A 27,220-nucleotide genomic window follows, 5' to 3' on the forward strand; every position below is an offset into this window, starting at 1 on the left:
CTACAATGACATATTTTCTACTCAGTGTTAAGGGTTCCAAATACGCTTTGATCTCAGATGAGTACAACAAACTCGGGTAGTTTTTTAGTAAATGCTGAAAAGCAATTTATTCACATCCTTTATTATTTTCAAATCCTTTACAGCATAAAAGATTTTTTTTATTAAACTACTATTTTTTTACAATTCTGAGGAGCATTAATTATATACAATATTACATTTTGTCGCTAACAAAAGACTAATTTTATAATGACTAGAGAAATGTACAACAAGCTTATCTTTATTTCTAATGTAACTTCATGCATGTCTCTATTTTTGATAAATATACGTCAATATACGTATGTACATGTATAAAATTACTATATAAAGATACTAGCTTTCCCTTGCTTTCTTTATGTGGCCGGCATTGTTTTTTAGGCATAATTTCATAAAATTGATTCTTAGTAATCTTTAACATGCTAAAAATATTTTGGCCATATTATAGTGTGAAAATATGTTTTTTTTATGGACGGTCCCTCAACTTGCTTTTGAGTAGAATTTCGTACTATCTATGCCCAGATAATTAAGCAAAAGGATTATTTCTATCGAATTAATAATTTCTTTGCTTTATCATTCCAGAGAAATCTCATGAATTCAAGAGTCAGTGTCCATAAGAATGCTTTTAGTTTGCTCCAGAATGTCACTGTTACCTTAAAATTGGTAGTAATTACGTAAAAATAGGGTATATACAAAAAGATACGATTAAAAAGTGTTGGTTTCATTTTGGTATTGATTCAACTTGTTATGCGTTGCCATAGAATGCACTTCTAACATAGTCACGCGATCACTCGGCATAATTAGGTCGGTCGTGAAATCGATTCACCATGTTAAAATGTTTATATAATGTTTTGTTCTTGCAACCTTTCAAACAGTCTTTAACTTAGGTCGGTCGGATAACTTAGGATCTTAGGTTGATTCTTCCACCGATCTCCTCATTTCTGACTACATCTAACATCAAGAATCGTAAAAATAAAAAAAAAATTATATAAAAAATGAAAAACATCAAGCATCGTGTCTCAGATGAGAGATGAAGAATGCCGCCGCAATTTGCTGCAATAATTCGGGAAAGTAGTAAAGGAGATCAGAAAAAAGGAAGACAAAAAATGAAAATAAAATATTAACCATGAATAATTAAAAATGAAAAAAAAGGTAAATAAAGTTGTAACAGAAAGCAACATTGTGTAAAATGTGGCAACGAATGGAAGGCTATGCATGTAAATAATGTATGAAAATGTTATAGAGTGAGAAGAAATATGACGGATGGAGGAAAAAAATACTGAAAAAAGGGTTCCTGCTCCTAAAAATGATAAAGTACCGACGGGACTTAAAAACGGGGCGAATAAAGAAAAATTAGGAAGTAAGAAAAGGACCAATATTTAGCTAGTTCCGCACACGCAGTCGTAGTCGTGCAACAAAGTGCACCGCCCGCCAGCGCGCTGATAAATGCGATTAGTGCCAAACACAGAGACTGTGAATATAGAAGAATAAGAAAGTTACATCTCTGACTGTTGACGTCTGTTGACTCTGTGTTTGGCACTAATCGGTGTAACATAACTCCTGAAGATGCCCCGTGGAGAGGCGAAACACGTGTGGAGTGATTTAGCGGTGGTAGTTGTGTAATTCGCATTGTTTGCCGCATGCGCATTTATCAGCGAGGCTGGCGGGCGGTGCACTTTGTTGCACGACTACGACTGCATGTGTGGAAGTGGCTAAATATTGGTCCTTTTCTTACTTAGAATGGATATAAAATAACGCCTGATTCCATTAAAAATTAGGAATGCTATTTTTAAGCTAATAGATGTGCGGTAACAAATGTTTAGCTGAACTCTATAGCCAAGCTTTTTAACTCCATCCTACTCTCGTTTTTGTTTGGGAGCCTGCACACGTCAACAATTTTATCTATATATTACTACGTTTTCCCTTTCCAACCAACACGTCCCCTACCCAGGACAATCATCACCAAGTCGTCTTCGGCTGGTTCCGGAGCAGGGGAGACTTTTGCTGTTCGTCGAGGTGATGTCGGAGTGGCTATAAAGAAGATAACGATCATTAATCAATATACTACATAAAACAAATACTTTACAAAACAGACTTTTTAACAACCATTCCATACTCTCATGTGTATCTCTTTTTCCCAGCAAGAGAGAATTGCCACAAATTACTTAATAGATTAGATTATTAGGTGTTCGCTGTTTAAATATTCAATTTGGACTTTCCATAAAATTTGCCTACATACAGAGCCTTTTTAAATGTTTTTTTGTGTTAAAACTGAAAAGTATTGGTATGTAGTAAAGTGTTTTACCATCTATTTTCATATGATAACCTGAAATAATTTAAGTTAAAATACTATCGCTAATTTTAATATTAAATACGTGATTAAACTAGAATAAAAAAAAATGTTTGATCACAAATAATAGTCAAAAGTTACGTAAAAGATAGTCGAAAGTCTTACGGAGAAGAGACACAAAATTTATTTTGAAAACGGTCAAAATAATAATACATCAAATGCCTATTGCCTTATTAAGTCTTATATGCCCTATTTGCTTATAGCCTGGAAACAGCTGCTTATTGGGCACTTATTATAGACAATGTGAGAAACAATACAGAACCAAATTCAAACTATAAACAATTATACTCAAAGACAAAATTAAGGCAAACAAGTACTACAAGCTAGTCAACGAAATCAATAGTACAAATTAATAAAGAATTTGTTTGCTGTGGAGTGAGTAGAGAGAGCAATCATATCAAAATCTTTCTATAATTTGTCAAGAACAAACATCACCTCATTTAGAGATCGGACTTTAAAAGCAGCATCTATTTGTATTTTGGTTAGGCAATGAGAGAAGTATGATCGGTGAAGATGAACGACAATGCATTGCAAGGTCTTCTTAAACTTGCGCGGTACCCGACCCCTCTCTATACAACGCATATAGTTGATTGTCTGTAGATTCCAAGGCGAGTTTTTTAAACGGAAACAGTCGGGTTTCCGAATAGAACTAATTGGAAGTTCTAGATAATAGGTAACGACTTGCAACAGTTTAAAAGGCAAGGATGCGCAGTGCCCTTGAAACGGAGGTAAAGTTAAAGAAAGACTAGATTTAGAGAGCATCGCCTTAATGATGGGCGACGACAACCTTCGCCCATTACTCCTATCGTTTGCTCGTATGGTGGTGAGTGACTCTGTTAATAGAAACAAAACAGTATAGATAAGTAGGTACCTAATAAACTGCACATACAATAACTAGTCAATTAATAATAGGAAAAATAGAATAAGAAAAGTGTAGTAATGTATTAAGAAAGCACAACCCAAAGAAAACTGTGATAAAAAAATAGAATATGTAAATAATAAAAAAAAGAACAACAAAACAATTTACCTAGCCACCTAAGAGTAATATGATGATGGAAGAAAGGCGATGAAAGCAAGAAGGAATGAAAAAACAAAATGAAAGATATTGTGATGGAAATAAGGTAAGAATAAAAGAAATTAAGAAAAATGACAGTGAGTGAAGAATAAAGATGAAAGATCTGAAAAACTTAATTGTAAACAAAGACCCTGATAACTAATTAGGGGTACGAGAGGCCTCCAATAGCGAGGGCCATAAAAAAACGGCTTAAAAGCATCTAGACAGATGAAGCCTGAGTATAGGTTAGTTATATTCGATTGGTGTTAGGCGCTGTTAACCTTTCTGGCTTTCCAGCTTCATAGAACTCTGGAATCGAATACTATATAAAAAAAATCTACAACAGATATGTTATCTGACTTTTAATTCATATCTATTCAGTTGTCGGAGTAAGGCGTAAACCTCTTCTCCGATGACCTTTAGTTGCTTCGATATCAGAGTCAGTAAAGGTGAGTTACTTTATCAAAAAACCGACTTACATTCACCACTCCGACGTCGTCGTTAACTGTGCGAGTGAGAAGCGCTGCGCCTTCGTCGCAAGAGAGAGCAGGACACCAGAATAACGTGTAGTGCTACCAACGGCACATAGATGGCGAACTGGTAGCGACTAAGCCAAGAAGATATTGTATGTTGGCAGTCCTGTAAAACAGATATACATAGTATAAATCAATCTATTCATTTAATTCGACAGATAGATAAAATCATAAAAAGCCTACGCCATGATAAGTAAAAAATAATACAAATATATGTGTAATAATTGCATTATTAATTATTAGTAATAGATACTCTAAGAAAAAGTTTCGTCAAAAATAAATAACGAAGATAATGTTATAAGTGTACATAAAAATATTAAAATAAATAAAAAAACATACTCCGAGCTTGAGCCATTTTTTTCAATAATGGCATCTATTATTTTTATAATTGGACGATTAGAGTAAGGTGCATCTTTGACGTCATAATACCAGAATTGAAAACCTTTCTTGTTAGGCACATAAAAGTTACAAATCTTTTCGCGGCATGCGTTGCATTTATTTATCCTTTTTAAAGTAAAATTCTAAAAATCGTATATCATTAGATTCACTCATTTTGACATAAAAAAAAAAACAAATGAACGATAGTTTAATGCAAAATTTTATTAATTGCTTCCATTTTTACAAATGTAACCTTTTTTACTAGATCAAAACCAGCCAGATACAAATAGTACAATCAAAGTGATATTCTTTTATATATTTAATGGAATCAGGCGTTACCTTGCAGAAGTCCATCCTAAGTAAGAAAAGAACCAATATTTAGCCACTTCCGCACATGCAGTGGTAGTCGTGCAAAAAAGTGCACCGCCCGTCAGCCCGCTGATAAATGCGTATGCGGCAAACAATGCGAATTACACAACTGCCACCGTTAATTCACTCAACACGTGTTTCACCCCTCCACGGGGCATCTTCAGGAGTTACGTTACACCTATTAGTGCCAGAGCATTATTAGCCAAACACAGAGAGCACTCTGAGCACAACTACCACTACATGTGCGAAAGTGGCTAAATATTGGTCCTTTTCTTACTTAGGATGGACTCCCGCGAAGTAACACATGTTACACCGATTAGTGCCAAACACAGAGACAACAACAGTCAAGAGATGTAACTTTCTTATTCTTCTATATGTTTGTTAGTAATTTGTTAATAATTACATTGTTTTATACTCAATAAATATTCATTTGCGAAGTCGGATCACAAATGTAGAGAACCCCAGAAGAACTAGGTCACAGACGTAGCTCGATGAATTTCTCGTGTAAAGCAGTGGGAGCGGCACATCACTCGTGTGACCGAAACCTGTTTTTTATTATGGCCCCCGCTATTGGGAGCCTCTCATACTTTTTGGGATTAGGGACTTTATTGTTCAATAATTTTTTTTTTCAGTCTTTTCTTTATTTATCACTCTCTTTCACGCGTCACAATATCTTTCATTCTTTACTTTTGTCCTTCACAATATCTTTCGTTTTGCTCTAACCGAAATCTGTTGGGGATAGCCGGATGTTGCGGCGGGAGTCGGTTCCTCATTAGGTGGACAGAAGACATAGATGAGGTCATGGGAAGTCGTTGGAAGATGGCAGCACAAGACTGGTAATCGTGGCGATCTGTGGAAGAGCCTTATGCCATGAAGTGGATATTTATCGACTGAAAAGAAGAAATAGTCCTTTTGCTATCTATAGATATTTACACAGCTAACTTTTGGTTCTCCCTGTCTATAAGGCATTATGTCCGCCAATGTATTAGTGTAAAAAATGTAAAAAAAAAGCTAACCTGTATAAAAACAGAGTCGAAGGTGCAATTATTTGGATAACCCTTCACGCCGCAACAGGACCATGGAAAATGCTTCTCAACGGCATTTAAACTGTAAATATCTTATTATTAAAACCTTTTCTTTCGACAGGCGAAAAAAGTTCAGTTATTAGAAAAGTGAAATCACATGTTAATTATTATTAGTACATCTGGAAAATAAATCTTCGAATCGTTACTATCAGAGCAATACCTATATAACGGCATTTGATTTGGCACTTCGGGTGGAAGAGTAAGATTTACGTAAGAATTCTCTAAGTTCAGTTTCAAGGAATTTATCATGTAGTGCTCCGACTGCTTGGTATATTATGTTATATATATAATAATTAAAACCGATTGTGCTTATCATCACTATCATCATCATATTCATTATCAACCGTAAGACGTCCATTGCTGGACATAGACATCCCTCGTAGATTTCCAATAGAACCGAATGAAAGGGACCTGCTTTTAACGTCTTTCGACGACCAAGGTCGTCTGTCCAGTTTGTTGTAGGAGGTCCCACACTGCGCTTGCCACTCTCGCCTCCCAAAAAAAACCAGTGAGGGTACCAAGTCTTGACAGTGATTCGACACACCCTAGCAAGAGTGCCCAACGAAAAGTCACCAAGAAAATGAAGAAGCCCTAAGGTTATCGAAATTGTAGCAACCTTGTAAGTCAAAAGATAGCTTTCAACGATTCTGAATAAAGAGTTGCCGGTCCGTGGTCCCTACTTCAAGGCCCCATTGGCCATCTGTTCTGCGCGCCATGGGCGTACAGCCAACTTGCTAATACACGTGCCTATGTCGGTTACTTTTGTTGTAATGTTGGTACTCACCTGTAGTTAAACTCACAGCATTGAAAGGACACTCTCAGCGCATGCGTAAGTTGACCGTCGTCTCTCACGCCTTTCTGTGGTATAAATATCTTCAAATGGTTTACTCCAGTAAACACAAAAAGGAGCGAATAAGTGTTCAACCTCAGTCCTCGTACCTACGTTGTTGTCGTATTTTAAGTTGAAGTATACCATTGTAATGGTAGTAAATTTGATTTTTATTTTATCCTTATTTTCAGCTGATAGGTTCAAACGATGAACAGTTATGCGCTGCCCAAATCCATCTATTTCAGTGAATCCCAAAGTGGTCTATATCGACCCCTAGGGGTCTATGACAACCTGCAAGGGGTCTACGTAGGCGAAAAAAAATTTGGGGGTCCGTAAAATGAAAATGGGGGTCCACAGACTCGACATCATTTGCCGATTTACGATTAACCCTTACAAAATTGACGCCAAATGTTGATAATTTATTATTAAAGCATCAGATTCATCCTTTTCACTAAAATTAATATATCTTAGTATTTTCCTAATGACCACTGATTAAACACATTAATTTCGTTTTTCACATTTAAATAAAAGTCATTTCTTAGCATTCCATACACCTTCCGGGAGCGGGTTCGTCGTTTTCTTGCATTGGCGTACACATTCACCTTAAATTTTTAATAATATTGCCAATGTTACTTTAGAAGCCTGTTCCAGAAGTAAGCAGATGCTTGCTCATGATGGACCTGTTTCAGTGGTATTATAGAGAGATTTCGTTGACCTCGCGCTGCTAACTCCTTCGAACACATCCAGTATTAAAACTCTTTAGTAATCATTTTATAAACAATTAAAATTTTAAATCGTAAATTATATTTACTATTTGTTAATGTATTATCTGAACGCGTTATATGAATAAATATTCATATTCGTTTAGTTTTGAAGTTGCCAATTTTTGCAACTTTTCCCGCTCCATCAAACTCAGAGTAAACCGGAAAAAGTTGGAATGACAAATGTGCACAATGGGTCCAAATGGACACAAAAATCTTTACCGATACAAGAAGAAGAAAAGAAAAACACAACAATTGGATTATTAAAAAGCTCTTAAAAAACTTACCTCAGCAATGTCAGAAGTGTAGTAGAAAAAAAGCGAGCCCTCTAGGAGCATTAATAGAATCACCAGGATTGCATACTGTGACAGAAGATATTAAGCATCGATTATTACATTTAGACCAGTGTTTATCAAAGTGGTCTATATCGACCCCTAGGGGTCTATGACAACCTGCAAGGGGTCTTCGACAGCGAAATAAATTTGGGGGTCCATGAAATGAAAATGGGGGTCCACGATAGTGATTCTCAACACATACACTGATAGTACCTATTTACTTACATCATACTATTTTATAATATCAAAACATTTACATTATTTATAAAAGTGTCAATGAAGTGAAAAAATTATTATATATGCTTATAAAATTGTGTAAGTTTTAGAATGTTCGTATTCGCTTTGTGGTCGCAATACACATTGAACTTGTAAAAACCCGAGAGTCGCAGTCTCAGAGCTGCAGATAGCAGATAATTTATTATTAAAGCATCGGGTTCATCCTACATACTAAAAATATTGACTTATTGCTTATGTTATTTTATTTCATGTTTATTTAATGTTACGTATATTTTACATAACAGATACACAAATTTTTTTTAAGTAGTTTTAATTTAAATTTAATTAATAAATGTATAAATTAACATGTGTTTATACTTTAAGTTTTTAACACTAAACTTCACTACAGTTAGAAATTTACAGGAAATCAATATCACGTAAGTAGCGGGTCTACCCAACACGGAAAAAAATGGCAAGGGGTCTACGACACAAAAAAGTTTGGGGAATTTTGATTTAGACTTTATTTGGATATGTTTTGTTATTAGATCCTCATTACGAAACAGAACACTTGGATTTTGAGCCATTCATTTTATCCTGGAGAACCAGTCTATCCATAGGGTAGTCCTTCCTTCATCACATCTAAAAGGAATGTTTAATAGCGTCCAGAGGAATTAAAGATGGCAGTCTGTAAAGTTTTACTAACAACTTAATATACGTACCATGAAGAGCAGGAACTGTGATCGAGTGATGGCGCCGTAGAAACCCATGAATGCTATGAAGAAAACGAAGATAGCCAACACAGCTAACGCCACGCCTAGCTGCACATCCAGGAACTCAGGAGGCAGAAGTACCTGTGATCAGTTTTTAAAAAAGACCATCAGAATCTTAAAAAAATCGTGACTAAGGAAAATTAGTATTAAGAAACTTTGTGTTTAAAACTTAAGTCTTTACAGAGAACTCCATTATAGGTTTTCTTCGTTATCATCAAATCAACATAAAGGCTGTAAAGTTCACAATATCATTTTATTGACCTTGAAAATTTTATTTTCTGGCTGGCAAATTCGCTGGTGCATTGAGATTCTGGAATGGAGAAGGACCGGCAAGCGGAGCGTAGCACAAGGTGGACAGATGATCTCGTTAAGATCGTCTGAATACTATAAACGCAGACATCTAACCGATCCTTTCGAAAATCTTTGGACAAGACCTATGTCAAGCATTGGACGTCTTACAGCTGATACGACAATAATAATATTTTTACAGTGATGTTTCATGGCTTTATATCTCACTATATACATTTATTTGTACTATACTCAATTCCATTCGTATTTTATATAGAAAAACTTAAGGTTAAAGTTAGTAAATAAGTTAAAGTTAGTAATTAGTAAAATTAGTAAATATTTAAAGAAAACGATCAGATGTTACACTAGCTATGTGTTTATTATATTAAATAAGAGCTTTGTAATAGTGTCCCCACAAAGAAAACACACGACCTATAGAGAAAAGGTTCTACTTTCTCTCCAAGAACCGACTAGATATCAATTATTCAATACAATATGTCAGGCGTCACATCTGACGAAGGTTTTTTTTTTAATTTTTTAATTCACGGATTCCATATCCGAAAAGCACTGACTCGGAAGCTGTAAAAGCTGAAAAGGTTAATAATGTCCAACTCCAATCAAAAATAACCGTACGCTGTTATCATATAGTTTTATTTGATTTATACGTCCAAGAGTGTTTGTCCAACGGCTGAATTGATGAAGATAATGACGATTAATTGATTTCATATGTATTACTTCACCTGGTTTTATATGTATAATAACTTTTATATCAATAATTATAAAATTTCTTAAAATCATATAAGCATAAAATAGAAACTCATGATATGGGTTGAAGGTAGTTTGCGATAGGCTTCGATCAAAGTCGCTCTATTGACCCAATTTCAGAACAAATTATTCATGAAATTACATCGCTATTGTAATCCACGCGGTGACTTAGTGGTTCGACATTGTTTATCTACATCAGGACAAACGCATAATGGTATCCTTTGATAACTGGTAGGTTAATTATCCTCTAATAGTGGTCTGCGACTTTCTTTTGATAATATTTTATATGTGATGATATCTCTTGAAGAAGATGCTGAAGAGAATTTTGTTGAATTTTCATTATCATTCTTTTAAGATGATCCATCCACTTCTTTGGGCAATATCCACTGGTGAACATTGCCCAAGGATTTATTTACTTGTTTATGTATTTATTTATTCAAACACTTTTTATACATTTTATGATGCGCGAACTTAATTCCGAAGGCATTATCTACCATTTAACCGTTATGGAGTACAGAAATAAATTAATAAAGGTAGGTGAAAGAAGTTAATAACAAAAAAGCCAAGAAATAAAATAAAAAAATAAAATCAAGAGGGAAAATAAAAACACCTTACATAAATATACTAACGACTTAGTTTCATAATGGAACAGCACCGATGTTAAGTTCAATGTTCAAAGTTCAATGTTTTCAAACGACTTTAATGAATGCTTGTCTGTCCTTGTATATATGGTCGTTCTACGGTACGCCTTCTGGTCTATGATCTTCACTCTAGAACCTTATGACCCCAGCGGCCATAAATACGCCGTGTGGTCTGCCTACGATCATTAATAAAAAAAGCGGTTTGACATTTTATGGCATACTTGGACATTTTAGAACATAAGTTCCATGTATTAATTCTAGCTCTTGTTACAACAAAACATCTTCATCTGTTTTGTTAAGTCTAAAATTGTTTACGACGTTTGCATAAAGTTTAAATTAACAAATTTGTGTTTTCTGACAAATAATATATAAGGGGTGGCCAAGCCACTAGGTACTCCGAGCCATTTTTAAATCTTTATTATATTTCGCAAGATGTAATTAAATACGTATTTAAAAGTTATCTTAAAAGGCAATAACAATACAGAAATTATGTCGACGAGACGTAAATAAAAATACAAAATGTATTAATTTAAATATTAAAAATTAAACATATTATTCCACTTTTCTTGATAATTATTTATAATTTGTAATAGCACTTCTCAGTAGCTTTTTCAGATGTTAGTTGGTCAATATTAATGGGTTTTTGTTTTTTTTTTAAATATAATACCACAAAAATAAAAACGGATTTCGGGTAAATCTATCCAGAGGCACAAATAAATCTTCATTCAGCCGCGTATGCCCCGCGAACACCATTTTGGCCACACAGGCCTCCCTGGTTGTATTATATCGAGGAATTTGTAAAAAGTAGTGATTCCAAAAAAGATCTCACCAGTCAGACATTATTTTTATTTATGTACATGTTTATATTCTATTTACCTTGTCTCTAAGTAAGTTTTATTAATTTTTGTGTTGCTATTGCTAGTACTAAACTATTGTAAACAGAGGCCATATGTTTTATGTTAGTGGACCTTAGTTTGGGTTTTACAAGCTTCATAGTTACGTCGTAAAATTTGGCTATAGAAATTTGAATAATATGTAGAACCTTTAATAATTATAGATAGAAGTTTCTGGAAATTCTGATGACATTTTTTCTCTCTATGCTAATGCTTTCCGAAATGTTAGTAGTGAAAACCAGGTAATAGCGACTAAGTCGAGATTCGTTCCTCCCGTGCGTCCTTTTCTCGGGGTGGTAAACCCGTAGTGAAGCCAAACCGGGGTCACGCATCGCCTCAATTATGATGATGATGACGATCGCCTCCATTATGATAGACACAGAATGAAGAACACCCTTCCTTCGTCATCCAAGAAATTATAGCGAGAAACAAAACCCAGTCAAAATTTATATATGATTCGCTTCGTTTTTCACGGGCGGCAGAAACTGCAGGGCTTCATAAGATTTTTTTCCTTTTACTGCTTTGCAATAAGATTGATGCTGCCATCGTGATCAACGTGACTAGCGGAACGCGAAACATCAGGAAACTCGTGAACGGTCTGCGTAACACGAGGGCGGTCTGAAATATATAGGACGTGAAATACGAGAAAACTCGTTAGCGGTCCTTATTGTGTTAAAACAAAGTTAAGGCTAAGCGCTTTTCACGCTCTGCCTCCCCAAGCTAGCGAAAGCCGTAAATACCAATAAATCGAATCGAAGAATCGAAACGAAATTGGTATAAAACCTTATTACACCAGTTATGACCTTATGTAATTAAAGCAGTAGTAATCTACACACTGCTATGTGGAAAATATAGACACAATGCCGGCACTTACATGTGATATAAACCAATGCTTTGTTCTATCGCTTGTGACACGGAAAAATCAATTGGGATCAGTTAGCGGGAGTCGCTAACTGGCACCGATAACTAGCACGCCATAACAAATCTCCCCCAGGTGTCTATGACCTGGTGGTGAAAAAGATATTAATACGGAAATTTTTACTATACCTTCACGTTACCCACAATATACAAGATCAAAGTGATATTTGGGCGACCGCGATCGTCACGTAGGTGCTATTATATAAATGTCATCATAATTATTTTAGCCGTATGTTATCCACTCAAAATAGGACTCTCTTATATAAGTCCAAATAGACCAGTTAGAAGCGACCTTCAACCAACGTCTTCCGACAACATTTACCACCTTTCGCTGGCATATTCTTCATTCCAGAACTTAAAGACCGGGCCTATTCACTGCCACTTTAATTTGACAAACCGCTAAGTTATCTAAGTTACTTCCGCCTCAATTCATGAAACTTAAACAATCGAAAAGTAGTAACGCCTCACAATAATATTTGTATTAGAGGGATCGGAAAATAATGTCGCTTTCTTAAGTTGAATTCACACGACTACATTTTTAAAAAGTTTTTATTTCTAATCAACAATATATTCAACTTCGTTGTCAACAACCTTTTGTCATCTAGTATACAAATTTTCCATGCCGTAGCGGTAAATATCATTTAGTTTTTCTGTAAAATATGTCGATAGAAACGACATCACCCTAATATAATAGGTATCAAATTATACTAGCCAATTGGGATTCGTAAATAGATCTTTTTACAATTTATTTCAAACAGAAATGAATAAAAATAGCACACATCTCAGAGGCATTATATACTAGTCACACAGAGTTTTTTTTTTAAATGTAATGTGTTTTGGATCGTGCTGCAAAAAAATTGTAGTAAAAACTCTTTGAGTGCTGTATTTATTTCTGGCTGGTTTTGATACAGTTAAACAAATGGCAAATAAAAACAATAAGTATATAGTTTCTCGTATATATCTAAACAATGTATTACTAAATACAATCATTATACACTATACAAATTATTCAATTACTTCTGTATAATATGTAATGTCTTATAAGGAAGTAAATGTACAATTAGAAATGTTTCTGTGATATTACAGATCCATTTAAAAAGTGTTTAGAAAGCTTTTGTGGCAAGATTTAAAAAAGAATGTCCAAAAATTTGTGTCCTGAGTGTTCTTCTTGTTTTTAGTCAGTTGGCATTGCAAGGCTTGAGCAAAGGTCGCTGCGATGACCCGTCTTGCCCGCCTCTAGCAACTTACCCCGACCTTGTATATGTCGATGATCCATCTAGTGCAGTGATTCCCAAAGTGGTCTATATCGACCTCTAGGGGTCTATGACAACATGCAAGGGGTCTACGTCAGCGAAAAAAAATTTTGGGGGTCCATGAAATGAAAATGGGGGTCCACGATAGTGGATCAACACATACACTGGTAGTACCTATTTACTTACATCATACAATCTTATAATATCAAACCATTTACATTATTTATAAAAGTACCTATGAAGTAAAAAAAATATTATATATGTTTATAAAATTTCCTTTTCTTCGTTATACCTAGTGGAAAGGGGGTTCAGCGCTGTTACCAATCTCCTAACGAAAAAAACAGACTGGACATCATTAGCCGAGGAGATTTAAGATTAACCCTTACAAAATTGCCGCCAAATGTTGATAATTTATTATGAAAGCATCAGGTTCATCCTTCTCACTAAAAATATTGACTTATTGTTATAATTATTTATTGTTTATTTTATGTTTATTTAATGTTACGTATATTTTACATAACAGATACAAAATTTTATTTAGAGTAGTTTTAATTTAAATTCAATTAATAAATGTGTAAATTAATATGTGTTTTTACTTCAAGTTTTTAACACTAAACTTCACTACAGTTAGAAATTTACAGGAAATCAATATCAGGTAAGTAGGGGGTCTACCCAACACGGAAAAACATGGCAAGGGGCCTAAGATACAAAAAAGTTTGGGGAACTCTGACCTAGTGGAACGCTTACCCGTAAAGCTTATTACATTGTAAATAACTTTAGATAAAAAAGCACACTGGAAATTATACGTTCGCCATCAAGTTATTTCAAAACACACACATTTGTAAACATATACATTTTTTATGTTAAAAATATATTCCCGCTCAATATCTTTCAAATTTTCGACTCAATGATGCATTTATAATCTGAAAAGATGATTCACTCAACTTGACGTCAACAAGAGAACTAATCCACGGTACCTATACTAAGCCTATTACCTGCACCTATATGTTCCTTGTTGATGGCGAGGATAATGAAAACCAGGTGTGATCGAAGTGGTGTATATATATATACAGAGACTTGAAGATCAAATAACATTTTCTTTTATGACCCAAACACAAAGGCAGCGACTATATCATTAATAAAATTAAATCAGCTTACTAAATAGAATTCGAACGCGCAATAATAATTACAATTACCAGTAATACGGAGCGTTCTCGTGTCAACGATACTTATTTAAACAGCGCATATGTTTAATGGTTGTATGGATTGTATTACATTACTATATATATATATATATATTTATGTATACGATGTTAGGGTACACCTTTGGATAATAAGCTTGATTGCTTAAAAACAGTTTATTTATAATTAGAATGATGACATGAATTCACGCCCTTTGATAGTTAAATGTGAACATGAGCGATTTAAAATGCAAGCGATGTAGACTGTACATTGCATAACCGCTACCGCTATATGTTTATAAGAGTAACTTTCTTACCTTCACTACCGGCGATCCGACAGTTTGAATGATCTTTGAAATGCTCCTGGGAGAAGTTATTATCCACAGACTTATTGCGAACACACCCGCACATAGGATCTGCCAAATATAAAATTCAATGGAGAGTTTGACTAGATGTTATATTATAGTATATGGTAGTTAGTATTTTAGTTGTAAACAAATTGTTTTTTGCCATTAGCATAAACAGCTTCATTGAAGGAAGTCTTTCTTAAATAAAGTCGTTATTATTGAAGCATGAATGAGCCAAGTTGTTATTTAAGTAAGCTAGAAAACAGCGTTAAGTTTGATAGAATCAGGTAAGTTAAAAATGTAAGTACGTTATATTTTTACAGTACAGTAGTTTTTATTTGTGAATATAATATACATGTGAATATGATATATGTTATATAATACAATATCGATTGATTAAGCGCACTTTCATATCACTCGGAGCTTTTTGTTCAATTAAAAGGATGACTTTTTTAATGGCCACCGTTTTTAAGTACCTCATGTTCTCACCTACCGTGTGTAAAGGAAGAGACGTTACAATCTTAGTTAATATTTTTTTTTTCAGAATTTTCAGACTTTTTTTCATCTTTCATAATATCTTACATTTCTTTCGCACTTTTCACCATTTTTAATATATATTATAATTTGTCTATCGCTATATATTTTTATTAATAACGGTATTTTTATTTTATTTTAATTATTTATATTTCGTGTATTTTGACTTGTGACTGTCGTCTCGGACTATACATAACGCAAGCTAGGGAGGAAGACATATTGTTCTGTAGTCCGGTGCGGTGTCTAGACGTTGTAATAAACGAGCCGATATAGCATAACACGTTCCTCAGACAACAGTGTACGAGGTGTGTTAAAAAAGTATCGCGAATTTTGTGTATTTTAAAAAAATATTTATTTATTCGTGAATATCTATTTTGTCCTCTTCGAAGTAATCCCCCTAGAATATATACACTTTTTTTTTGCCAACGTTTTTTCCGATGTTCGAAGCACTTCAAAAAATCATTTTTTTGTATCTTTTTCAGCTCCTCCTTCGATGCCGTCTATATCTCGTCAATCGTGGCGTAGCGTCGTCCTTTCATAGGCCTCTTCAGTTTCGGGAACAAGAAAAAGTCACAGGGGGCCAGATCTGGGGAATACGGTTGCTGCGGTATCATTAGTGTATTGTTTTTGGCCAAGAAGTCGCGTTCAAGCAGCGATATGTGAGCAGTGGCGTTATCGCGGTGCCAAAGCCAATTTTGTTTTTCCACAAATTCGGGAATTTCTGGCCGATTGCTTTGCGTAAATTGCCCATAACTTGCAGGTAATATTCCATATTCACCATTCTCCCCTGTGCCAAGAACTCATGATGCACCCACGCCCCTGCAATAGAAGAAAACTGTAAGCAAAACTTTCACATTCGACCGAACTTGGCGTGCTTTTTTTGGTCTCGGTTCGTGCGGCAGCTTCCATTGAGATGATTGTGCTTTGGTTTCCACGTCATAACCATAAACCCACGATTCGTCATCAATTATGACTCTCTGGAACAGATTCCAACATCTCATTAGTAATGTTCACGCGATGCTGTTTTTGATCGAAATTGAGCAATTTTGGTACAAATTTTGCGGCGATGCCGTCTCATGTCCAAATTATCGAATAAAATCAAATGGCACGAGCCAATCGATATGCCTAGGTCCTCGGCAATTTCTCTAATGGTGATTCGACGATTGGCCAATACCATTTTGTTCACTTCATAAATTTTTTCGTCTGTTGTTGAAGTGCTCGGGCGTCCGGCACGCTCTTCGTAGCATAGCTTCTCCGTATGCCACAGCCAACATTCGGAATTCATCCGCGCACTTAATTTCGTTTTTCACACAAAATTTGATATAGGTTCTTCGTTCCATTTTTTTGAATAGGTAAAAATCGAAGACGAATCAAAACACGTGCAAGCAAAACAATTAACTGAACATTCAAAATAGCCGAACTTGACAGCATAAGTGAGAGACATATGTACCAACATAACGCCACAAAAAAAATCATAATTCGAATATACGTAACCCGCGAAAATTCAAAATTCGCGATACTTCTTGAACACACCTCGTACATTTTATACACACAGAAACTCTATTTGATTCTATTATGTTAGGGATAAACTATTAATAAAATCTCTTTCACTATAATATTTGTATCTGGCTGGTTTTGATGACAATAAAAGATTACTTTTTAAAAAAAGAAAGTAGCAAAACTTTTTACGTATGTTTTTAATTTAATGTAAAAATATTTCCAAAGTTTATTGGGTTCTTCTAGCACTTTCTCATGAATTACAAGTGATCATAATAAAAATACAAAGTAAATTTGTATGCTTGAAGATTCGATCTCGCAGCGTAATCCGAAACATAGCCATGATTTGTTGTGGCTATGTAATGTCATTAAGAATGCTATTAACAGAAATGCCACGTAGCAAACAGTTACGTAATTAAATAGAAATTAGAGGATAAAATCCTTCCTTTTAATCGGAAGTGGATTTCATCGTGAAAAGAAACGAAAATGTGGTCGTTTATTTAATAAAGGTAGTCAATAATAATCTTACCATAACGATTAAATTGAATCCTATGACAACAGCAGCCGCAACTTTAGAAGCTGTCCCGGACTTTCCGCCCATTCTGTGAATTTCAAAGCGAAAACCTCATAAATAGTATTCTATGTAGGTAATATGACCTATAAGGTCGGGGAAAAAGTGATTTCGCAAATAGTAAAAAACTCTTTTGCTGTACCATTTATATCGGACGTGTTTTGATGACATTACAAAGATTACATTTTCAAGTTCAAAATGAAGATGTGACCGCAGCGGGCTATTACAGAGATAAATACATCTATATCAAACCCACGCTTTACCACCACCTGACAAACCGATCCCAAAAGGGATCAAGGAGGTGTCCTAAAAGTAGGGAGACAAAACTAGACGTAATAAATAACACGGACAAGACACGCCCTAGGAAAAGCGCCGCCTGAAAGGAGATTCTAAAGAAAGAAGAGGAAAACATCAAGAGCTTTAGAAGATGCGATGAAAGACCGCAGAAGCACCATATCGAGGTCTGCTTCCCTAAAAAACATCTGAGAAACAATGCCCATCAATCACCCAGACGCGCCACGTAAGACCTAGTGGCGCAAGAGAAAGTCATAACACAAAACTTTTAATAGCAATTTTTTTTGCGAGAGTCTCCGAGCATTGTGACCAACAAAGCTGCCCCAGACTCAAAGCGTCGACTTCAAACAGAAACAAGAGAAGCCTTAACTGCCCTCTCTTTCATGTCTCTCATGTCCAACCAAAGGTTGTTTGGTAGGCATCGCTTTAAGCGATAAGACCGCGTATTATATCTCGATATATTGTTCCTTTTTTAGTTACATCTATATTAATCTGTTAAATTAATTTTTAATGTATTTATGACAGATTTTAGATGTGCAATAATGTGTAAATAAATAAGGGAAGGGAATCAAGTTAGTTAAATTTTGTACAAAGCAATCATTAGTTTCTTTCACTTTGTGTAAATCTAATGGAGAAAGATGAAAGCCGAAAAACAAAAGCCTCATATCCGATCAATTGAGTATTTTTAAATACTTTACTTGAAGAGGATTAGGAGCCTGAGAAAACATTTTCACATTAAGAATTCTTTTGATTTCTATATATGTAAATCAGAAGTGTCTACTTACGTACAATCTCTTTTTTCTCCGTATTTGATTTTTTTATAATGTAGTAACTAGTTAATTTTAATTATTCTGTCACCTAAAGGGAACACATAACAGAACCATTATTGGTAAGGCAACTTTAATGTAATTTAGCTTAAGTGTACTGGTGGTATAACACGACTCTACAAAAAAATTTTCGTTCTTTGTCCTAAAGTTTATACTATTATTTTCCAGTTAGTTATGCACAAAAACGAAAAGAAAATACCTTTTTTCGGTATAAAGTTTGCTTTTGTGATAGTTTTAATAATAATACTCATTTTTCAATTGTTTCATAAATTTTAATTGATTTTAATATTTTTAAAAAGACCGCGTGGTGAGAGTGGGGTATTAACGTTTACACTGTGCCGCTAGATAGCACCCGAGTGATAAACAACCATCAGGTGTTATTTACAAGCCCAGAATAACTTAAAATGTCGTCACGAAAGTGCAAATACGATGCTGATGTATTTTGTTTTATATGTGGTCAATTTATTAAAGTTCGAGACGTGAAATATGAACTAAAGACATCTCACGTTCTCTGTGAAGCCTATGAAGCATATTTTGACTGTCCTGTACGGAATCAAGATAAGCCATGGGCTCCACATGTTGCTTGTAGTTATTGTAAAAGGTGTTTGGAAGGTAAGCAATTTTTATTTAATTAAGCGATGAATCCAAAATAATAGACATATTAATTTTAATTTTTATATTTTTATTTTGGTATCGAGGTGAGAAAAGGTCTATGAAATTTGCAATACCAAGGATTTGGCGAGAACCAAAAGACCATATTACTGATTGCTACTTTTGTATGGTGAATCCGAGTAAAAGACGTAGAGGTAAAAATGCAAAACCTATTGAATATCCTGACCTCGAATCTTCTTCTGCTCCAATTGCTCACGACCTGACACGACCAGTACCTGAGCCACCAAAAAAATTATCGCAGAAAAGTAGCTTATCTTTTAGTTCTTATAAAAGTAATTCCGATAAGGAGTTTTTGCCTACACCTGAACAACCAAAACACTATCTCATTACTTCAGAAGATTTTAACGATCTAATTAGAGATTTAAATTTCCCAAAAAATAAAGCGGAGCTTCTAGGCTCTCGGTTAAAACAGTGGAATTTGCTTGATGATGTTAAGATCAAGGCCAATACAATGAAAACATGATGGGCGACTATATTTGGGGTTTATTGAGAGAAAGTAGCTATGAACATAAAAGAAAAAGTAAAAGTGTGCACTTTTAAGTTATTTTCCAATCCTTTTCTGTAAGCTAATTTGATAGTAAAACTTAATAAAAATAATAAACATTTGTTTTATTTTCAATCAAAAATTAAAATCCGAGATTTTTAAAAATTTCGTTCAATCAGTCTTCTAAGCACAAAAGCAAAGTTTTTCATGCCATATATTTTTTTTCCGTCTTATTACGACCTAAACTACCGAAATTTAATGCTTTGCAATCAAAGTCAAATTTCATGTTGACCCGTGTAATTAAATGAATAAATTGTTATTTCAGTTGACGTACGCACTGCTAGATGTAAGCCCCTTCTATAAATCTTTGATAGGACCTATTGAAAGTGGTACATTCATCGTATTCCGACGACCGTGACTGTACTGTGCTATCTAAGCTAATTTTGATAAAATAATCCTAAACAAGACCACAAAAAATATAATCTTCCACTTTGGTCAAATTGCGAATCAGTATATAATCCTTGAGGATGTGGTGGTGACGTATTTCAGACCGGATATATTTTTATTATTAGTATTTATATTCCGCAGACATTTACGTTTAATATTTCCGATTTTTTACTCACTTATTTACATATCATAGTGTTTACTCAGCTAATTTATACTAGTCTTTTCTTAACACATTCAATACCACTGTCTCTTTAAAGTCTATCAAATGCCGGATTTTGTTAAACGTACAAGTGTGTCTGTATAATTTGAGTGTTTGTACTAGTTGTGATTAGATACTTTGCGTATTATGTGCATGTTTTGAAAATTATTATAGAAGCCATCTTTTGTTTAAAAAAAGGAGAATCACAGCGCCGTGTATTTGGCAACAAATGTGTTAAGCTAAAATAAATGATGCATGACGAATACTGTTATACAGCCCAAGGGTGTCAGTTTTTCAATGGACAAGATGGCTGCCTCGTTCTGTAGTCCCTGACCCTCGTGGATGGTGAACATCCTTGTACCTGTCTCTGTGCTGTAGCCTGGGTTATAAGAACTTTTTTATGGGCTTGGGTGTGAGTTACGTACAGGGTGCTTCTCTGGAATATTCTCCCCAGCATTAGGGCGCCCACTCAGGGAGCGCACCACTCTCTTAGACAACCGAATTTATTCCACTTTCCAAAAACATTATAAAATGGACTAATAACCGTTATTAATTCTTGTGTAACAAGTTTAAACTAATACTACGGCTTAATCAACGAAATAACTAGAAATTAATGCATAATTAAATTATATGAGGTGGAGGTGGGACTATGTGGTATAATATATCAGATTCATTTCAGCCCATAAACACTCACTGCAAAGCTTAGGCCTACCGTAAAGATATATATGAGGTCTAGTAGTCTTGGCACGAGGGTTAGCGATCGCAGTGTCATGTTATGAAACGCAGAAGATGCTGCTGCTCTTCTGGAAACCAGTAAGCAGTGCACTAAGTGTGAATTATATAAGATTGTATTCCAGGAATCGAAATCGTTATCAACAATCGAAAGTTTCAGTCCTCTACCACCGGGCGACCACCGCTCAGCACAAATATGATTATTGATTTGTAAATACTTATAAAAATATTTATAATGATTATCGAGTGGTGAACACAAGCCGGTAGACGCGCGGGTACCACCCTTCTGGGTGGATGGAAGACATAAACAAGTGCACAAAGCATAAACAAGTCGACGTATACGGGCAGTGCAGGGCCGGTGATCGTGGCAATCTTTAGTAGAGCTCTGTGCCTTGCATTTAAGATTATTAATAGATTAATAACCCAGATAAACTAAGAGACAACAAAGTGGACAATCCGCAGGTGTGACGATGACATAATAAAGATGGTAGAGTGGAGACTGGTTATGGAGTATATTTGGGGCGGCCTTTGCAAGCAAGACAATCACGAAACCACTGTATAAGAAAATTATAATTTTAAACATAAAAAAATAGTATTTCTAAGTATAAATAAAGTAAAAAGATTTTTAATTTTAATAAAGACTACTTTTGTGTTTATTAATTTTTCGAAACGCAGTATGTACGGCAAGGGCCGGTCTCGCGCGAAATGCTTACCTACCAATTTTTATGAGCCAGTATAGCGCAATTATCTGACCAAAGTCTCAAATCATCACGACTTTTTTTAATTTAATTATATCATAAATACAGCTCGATATTTCGTTCGGTTCCTTCGATGCAGATTGTTCACTCTATAAATAACACGTACCAATTGACTTTCCAATATCGAAACCTAATAAGTTATGTACTTTTAACTTTTTGCTGTAATAAAATAGACTAATTTCACCATTCGGGTACAACAACAATTTTTGTAAATCAAAAGAAGCGCAGAATATTTTCGTGCTATTTTGTAAATCACGTTTATCCTTTTTTTTATGAATTTAGACTAATTTTTTTTTACTATACGATTATAAAATGAATGGTAAACATGGCATTCATCTTTTTTTGACTGGTGAAATGATAAATTTATATTTTGTTTACAATGTCCCTGTACTCACATTTACATTCAGATGTATCATATAATTCTTTGTATAATTTGAATATTTGTTAAAACTTGAAGAGCAATATACATAAAGTTTGTTACTGACATTGCGACAATAATGTAAATCAAGAGGTTCACAGGATTGACGTGGTCCTATGCCTTTTCATAATATCTGCATCAATAGATGTTTTAAGCAGTCAAATACGCGAGAAATCCTCGCGTCTGTTTTTAATCATTCTTCGGACTTTGTACGTTTAAATTCATGTTTCAAATGCCTTTATACTGTAATAATATCGTGTTTCTATGCAGAAACCTTTTTTAATATCTCACTTGATTAATTATAACGATTAGTTATTTATTTAGTTATTAGTTAGTAGTTATTTATTTAAATTTTATTCGTTTACCATAAGAAGTCAAATGGCTAAATTGTTAGTTTGGCACATACACATAGAACCCCTCGAAATGTCTACATAATCTTCTGGAGGATTTTAGCCTGTCAAAAGCGAACACCAGAACATTTCTGGAATGGATTTTCAAAGCCGCGTCAATAGTATCATTTCGTATTTGATTAGGTAGGGTGAAGAGTATAGATAGTGAAGGTGAACACCGAGGCCTTCATATAAACCTCTCTCTACAACGCGGGGAACCGGGTAAATCCATGGAATATAGAGAAATTAAATCTCTATCAAATAGTTATAAATAGGCCCATGTTGGCTTGAATTTTTATTAGAATCCTTATAAAAATTGTAATAGAAGATTCTACCAAAAATAGATTTAAATGAATAAATATATTGCATGCTTAGTCGTAGTGGACAACTGCATTATATATTTTTTAATTGTCATCTACTTTGCCATTTCCAGTGCAATAAAAAGATAAACGGTTTTCATGTAAATTATTTGTTACAATTTAATTTTTTGATGGAAGCTTTTATACCTTCTCGCTCTAACAAATACAAGGGTGAGTGAGACAAGAGATAGCTACATACGTTACCTTTCCCAAGGGTATAAGACGATGGCTTTATGTTTAATTCAGGCGGTAATTTCCCTATTTTGTAGTTGCGTCTCAAAGCGGTAATTTTGATAATAAAGGGATCATCGTACTTTTAACTTTAATAATTTATTTTGTTAAACTGTCTAATAGTTATTTTGTTTTATAAAAAACAAAAACTTTACAAAAAGGTTTTATAATTTCTGAACTGAAAAATCTTTTATTTTTTTCGGCACGAGTAGGACCCATACCACTTGGACCGACAACATAGTTAAAGTCGCGGAAAGTTCCTGGATGTGGGCAGTGCAAGACTGCCTTAAAGTGGCTGTCCATCGGCTGGTATGATGATGAAGAAATCTTCTGAACAGTACCCTTTAAAAATTAAAACAAATTTTTAAATTAAAATTTATTTTCAACTCTCTTAGAGTAAGATAATACAAAATAACCTAAGTATTAATAATCCCTTTGGCGAGGACAAAAGTTTTTGAATTAATATATATATATATATATATTAATAATAATTCAAAAACTTTGTTATTGTGATTATTTTGTATTATCTTACTCTGAGAGAGTTGAAAATAAATTATTATAGATATATAAAGATATAAATTATTATACATATATATATATGTATATATATATTCTGCCAGTACGTTTATAAAAGAAACGTGTCTTAGCAAATGTAAGTAAGCATTTATTTATCTAGAAAAGCATTACAAGCCGATAAATTTTAGTATTCAAATATATTTGGGCATTATAACAATTAAAACTTCTGATGCACTGCTTCTTTAAGATGAGTACAACGTTCACAATATTTATATGTGACCGGGTATAATTATGTATTTAGAACTATTAACTAAACACACATATAGATATGAATAATTTTGTAAATACGTCATGTATTAAAAAAAACATAATAAAAATAATATATTTTTTCAACTATATCCAGTAAATGTGTCAATTCTTCTTTTGCATACTAAACATACATAGCTTTTGCATTTTGTGTTGATGTAAATGGTGTAAGTCGTCAGACTTTGTACAGCTTCGTCGAATTGAGGTCCAAGAACTACAAAATTAAAAATCAGTTCGTAGCAACAGTACATCAAAGACTCTCGCACGATGGTGGATACACGTGTATGAGTATAGTGTAGTGCAGAGCTCCCCAAAACTTTTTTGTGTCGTAGATCTCTTGCCATGTTTTTCCGTGTTGGGTAGACCCCCTACTTACCTGATATTGATTTCCTGTAAATTTCCAACTGTAGTGAAGTTTAATGTTAAAACTTGAAGTAAAAACACATGTTAATTTATACATTTATGCTGCGACTCTCAGGTTTTAACAAGCTCAAAATGTATTGCGACCACAAAGCGAATACCAATATCCTACAACTTACACAATTTTATAAACGTATATAATATTTTTTTTACTTCATAGGTACTTTTATAAATAATGTAAATGTTTTGATATTATAAGATAGTATGATGTAAGTAAATAAATACTATCAGTGTAAGTGTTGAGATCCACTATCGTGGACCCCCATTTTCATTTTATGGACCCCCAAATTTTTTTTCGCTGACGTAGACCCTTTGCAGGTTGTCATAGACCCCTAGGGGTCGATATAGACCACTTTGAGAATCACTGGTGTAGTGTGTGAAGTGTAAGTGAAGTGGTGGTGCATCGCGCCCGTTGGAGACCCGATGTGGCGTGTGTAGTATAGACAAGAAACACTATGTGCTCCGCGATCGTTAGAAAGCACTCCGATGAACCGGACACTGCGCGGAGTGTGGCGGCTAAAATAGTTAACTCGTCGAGGTGTTTAATGGAATCAGGCGTTACCTCGCGGATCATGTGTGATCCCGTGGGCATCTTCAGGAGTTATGTTACACCGATTAGTGCCAAACACAGAGACAACACGTGTTGAGTAATTTGGCGGTGGCCGTTGTGTGATTCACATTGTTTGCCGCATACGCATTTATCAGCGGGCTGGCGGGCGGTGCATTTCATTGCACGACTACCACTGCATGTGCGGAAGTGGCTAAATATTGGTCCTTTTCTTACTTCGTAGAGGTGTATCTTGGAGAGGTGTTGGTCGTGAGCTTTAAGGTTTCCGGCAGGAGGTGGAGTTCCGGCTTGGGTTTTGGTGGAACACGCGACTTCGCATTGACTGTAAATTCTGCACATTAGAACTATGGGAGAAGTTAGATAAACTATGTTACTATGAAAATGCAGTATATGAAAGCTTTTTTTAATAAAAAGAACTAAGTAATCCGTGTAGAAGTGCTAGTAACACCAGAGTAATTATAAATAATAGTGTAATAATAATAATAATGTTCAATATTTTATGTTCGACAATCACGAAAAAACTCTATCTAAATTAAGAATATTAAGTAAGTCGTAATAGGTAAAAATAATCGGTAACAAATTTATAAGTAAATGGTTTAGAAGTATTTTGTCGACAGTTGATTATTTATCCATTAATTCAGTATTACTTTTCCGTTTTGTTTTTACCCAAGTTAATTTAACGTTTTTATTTATTTTTATATCTGTAATTATATATTGTGGGTCTGTGTATTTATCATGAGTATAGATAAATACATGTATTTATACGTCTGTAAGATATTACGCCATTTATATTTAGTTATTATGTATTATTAATATTGAATTAACAAGTCCAATGAAAAAATAATAAATGACCACATACAATATATTTCCAAATAATTTCAAGAGAAATTAATATACGGACAATATATTTGACAGATTTTTCGGCTGACCAAAGGATACGACTTCACCTGAAAAAAATGTAAAAAAAAAACAAAAAGTAATCGAAAAAAAAAATTATTGTCACAATGATGTACCATAAAATGAATAAATAAATGTTGAAACAAAAATTGCAATGTCATATTTTATGTTCTGAATTAATATTTTCAAATTTTACCTGATAAATTAGAATTAATCTCGATTTGTTAGACACTAGACAACGCATGTCATTTTTTCCCGCGTAAACTTTTTTTTTAATTTCGTTTCTACATTGCGTCCAAACGCCACCGATCGCTTCTGCCTACTGAAGGGACATGCGAATTCGTGACCCAGTTAAGTACAACACACAATATGTGAATAGGAACGCTAGTCATTTATTTATAATGGGTGTACTTATTTGTAATTCATACGCTGGGAATACCACAAATTGTTTTTTTTTCAGGTCGAGTACATGTTTGTGAGATATATATTTTATTGATCGTTCGTCGAATCCAACTACACGGGGCAGTGATCAAAAAACTAAGAAACATCTGCTATCCCTTGTGTCTACTATTCTAGTTTCAGTGCACCAAAGCTGAAGACGATATCCTATACCCTCAATCAACGAAAGTCTACGATCAATATGTCTCAGATGACTTAAGGCGTTGAAACATGATCTTCTGACCCTCATTGGTAAGAGCCATGGAGAGGACTATGTAACCTCCTTAAGGTCGTCGGTATACACTGAATACAAACCACTTCCAACCAGATCTGAGAAAATGTATGGACGAGGCCGAGATCTAGCATTTGACGTCTTGCGGCTGAAACAACGACAATTATAGGTTTATTGTAATGTTACGTGACTTTACATCCCATTAAATATATAATTTTGTATTAAACTCAATGCCATTCGTATTTTATAGGCAAAAACTTGCAAAAAACACCAGCGAGTTGTTTATTATAATAAATAAACGTTTCGAAATACATTTTTTTAAAAAACAAAAAAAAACGGAACAATTTATTTATTAAATTAATTATTAAAAAGTATTATTATTATTATATTAGCTGAAAAACATTATTATCACTTACTATAATTAAGTTTTAA

General features: G+C 34.3%; 1 protein-coding gene across 1 annotated transcript; it reads right to left on the reverse strand.

Annotated features, from left to right (window-relative positions):
- Positions 1-1,992: 1,992 nt before the first annotated feature.
- LOC137926123 (uncharacterized) lies at positions 1,993-16,818 on the reverse strand. Its single transcript, XM_068769651.1, has 8 exons — positions 16,708-16,818; positions 16,400-16,510; positions 14,970-15,068; positions 8,663-8,794; positions 7,680-7,754; positions 6,587-6,660; positions 5,734-5,824; positions 1,993-2,064 (listed from the first exon to the last, which is right to left on the reverse strand). The coding sequence occupies exons 1-8, from the start codon at positions 16,816-16,818 to the stop codon at positions 1,993-1,995; spliced, it is 765 nt and encodes a 254-aa protein (XP_068625752.1).
- Positions 16,819-27,220: the final 10,402 nt, after the last annotated feature.

The sequence above is a fragment of the Battus philenor genome, unplaced genomic scaffold (genome assembly GCF_028537555.1).
Source record: "Battus philenor isolate CCGP_79_NKW_IND1 unplaced genomic scaffold, ilBatPhil1.0.hap1 SCAF_29, whole genome shotgun sequence".
Classification (NCBI taxonomy): domain Eukaryota; kingdom Metazoa; phylum Arthropoda; class Insecta; order Lepidoptera; family Papilionidae; genus Battus; species Battus philenor.